At 31.0% G+C, this 2,135-nt stretch overlaps 1 protein-coding gene across 1 annotated transcript in view; it reads right to left on the reverse strand.

Annotated features, from left to right (window-relative positions):
* Positions 1–1,100: 1,100 nt before the first annotated feature.
* Positions 1,101–2,135, reverse strand: part of LOC116339150 (extensin-1-like) — a 2,100-nt gene continuing 1,065 nt past the window's right edge. The window contains exons 5-9 of the mRNA XM_031764851.1: positions 2,051–2,131; positions 1,733–1,768; positions 1,583–1,630; positions 1,435–1,491; positions 1,101–1,322 (exon numbers count right to left, since the gene is read on the reverse strand). Of these exons, the coding sequence (XP_031620711.1) occupies positions 1,219–1,322; positions 1,435–1,491; positions 1,583–1,630; positions 1,733–1,768; positions 2,051–2,131 (326 nt within the window). The 3' untranslated portion in view covers positions 1,101–1,218. The remainder of the gene's footprint in view (positions 1,323–1,434; positions 1,492–1,582; positions 1,631–1,732; positions 1,769–2,050; positions 2,132–2,135) is intronic.

Below are 2,135 nucleotides of genomic sequence, written 5' to 3' on the forward strand. Positions count from 1 at the left end.
ATTTTCATTTTTTCCGACATTTTTTTATATTTTCAGTTTTCAATAGCTCTTCCAATGCAGTATAATCTTCCTTTTTCCACAAAATATTTCGTAAGTCAATGGTTTCCATTTTTTCAGCAACAATGAGCGAAGAAATAGTTTGGTTTATTTTTTTTTTTTCGAATAAAATGTTGTTTTTAAAAGTTTGCTTTTATCCAGAAACTTTTTGAAAAGGAAATTCTTGTAAAGAACGTTGAACAATTTTATGATTGACCGAAATATTTCGAATCTGAAATAACTCTAATGGAATATCACATTTTTATTTATCAGCAACAAAAAAACTTATCGTAGATCCAAGATAGTTGATAATAAACTAAAATTTGCTGAACACGTCAATCACCAAAATTGATACGTAATTTCATTTTATGATGAAATACCGAACTTATTCGATCCACGATGAGCCATTTTGTCAAATGTGCCAATGTTAGTTATAGTGATTCACCATCACAGTCAGAAAATTCGGAATTTTACAATCGTCCAAGTGGTTTGATATTATTTTTCTAATAAACGATGCAAATATATGCAAATTTAGTCGAATTCACGTCGTATAGACAAAAATAAAACATCGTCCACATGTCTTACGAACTCAGAAAAAGTACGGTGTATTTTCGCATTGTGTGTTTGCTTCGGTCGTGGCGCTGACGGAAGTCTGTTAGACATAACTCATTTTTCGTTTTTTTTGACAACTATATTGAATAAATTTCAAGAAAATATATTTTAAAATTACTTTAATCTCAAGAAAAATCACGATTTCTTATAAAAGTTCGAAGCAAGTTAAAAAGAGTGATTATAATAGCCAAAATAGTGAACTCATGGGTCATGACAAATGATCAAAATTATAGAAAAAGCTGAAAAATCCAAAAAAAGGATCGATTGGAATAAAATGTAGAATTTTCTATGATATTTTGGGATATGCCCAATAAATTCAAATAAAACGAATTCTTTTTTCGGCATTAATTTAACAATGCAAAAGGTTACAATATTACAATTGAAACATTTTCAGATGGTAATGAATTAATAAGCAAAACAGTTTGTTTTATATTTCTTTTAAATATAATTGCTTTATATTTTATGATTTTTATTTTGATTTTTTTTGTTCAAATACATGTCATCATGTTTAATTTTATTTTATCTATGTTAGCCACATTCAGCAAAATCATTCGATCCAAATTAAATAATTTAGAGTTTGTTTGGGTTTCTGTAGCTGTAGCCTTCTTCTTCTGAGAAAGTGGCAGCAGCAGGAGCTGGTGCTGGAGCTGGTACTGAGTATGATTGTTGTGGAGCTATTCAAAAAGAAATAGAAGAGTTTTTGTTAATAAAATAATCAGTTGTTTCGATTCGATTTTTCGATATTTCCAATTGATGTTTTGCAAGTTTGATTGCCAGTTTATTTACCTGGCTGAGGTGCTGAGAAAGATGGGGCAGATGCAACTGGAGCAGGTGCTGCTGGAGCTATTTTTGGAAATTGTAAAAAGTCTTATCATTAATAAACTATTCAATTTTCAATCCATTTCCATTTAATAATAAATAGTAAATTATTTACCTGGTTGAGGTGCACTGAAGACTGGTTCATTATGCACTGGTGCTGGAGCTATGGAGAAGAGAATATCAATCAGTCAATCAAAATAGCATTGGAAAATTTAATTTCATTGATTGTGTTACGAATAACGCAAAAATAAGTATGGAATCGTACCTGGTTGGTAGGCTGGGGCTGGTTGGTGTTGTTGAACTGTAATAATCAAATGATTTTATTAATTTATATCGAATAATTTTGTATTTATATTGATGAATTTCTAAATAAATTTGTTGTGCAATTTTGTGCTGTGTGTATTGCAATGAAGAGCGTGTGCAAGTTTTGTGCCGATACCAAAGCTTAAATTTATTTACGTTTGTATGCGGTAATTTCGAAACACCAGTGGATGCAGCATATTTTAATTAAAATCAAAAATTCCTATTTATGTCAATTTGTTTTTGGAAAATATTTGGAAAAACCTTGGGGTCGAGATTTTACCTGGGGCGGGTTGTTGTTGAACAGGTGCTGAGTAAACTGGAGCAGGTTGATGGTGTTCAACTGGGGCGGGTGCTGAGTAAACTGG

This window comes from Contarinia nasturtii, unplaced genomic scaffold (assembly GCF_009176525.2).
Source record: "Contarinia nasturtii isolate CC-2019 unplaced genomic scaffold, AAFC_CNas_1.1 Cnas_scaffold_493, whole genome shotgun sequence".
Taxonomy (NCBI): domain Eukaryota; kingdom Metazoa; phylum Arthropoda; class Insecta; order Diptera; family Cecidomyiidae; genus Contarinia; species Contarinia nasturtii.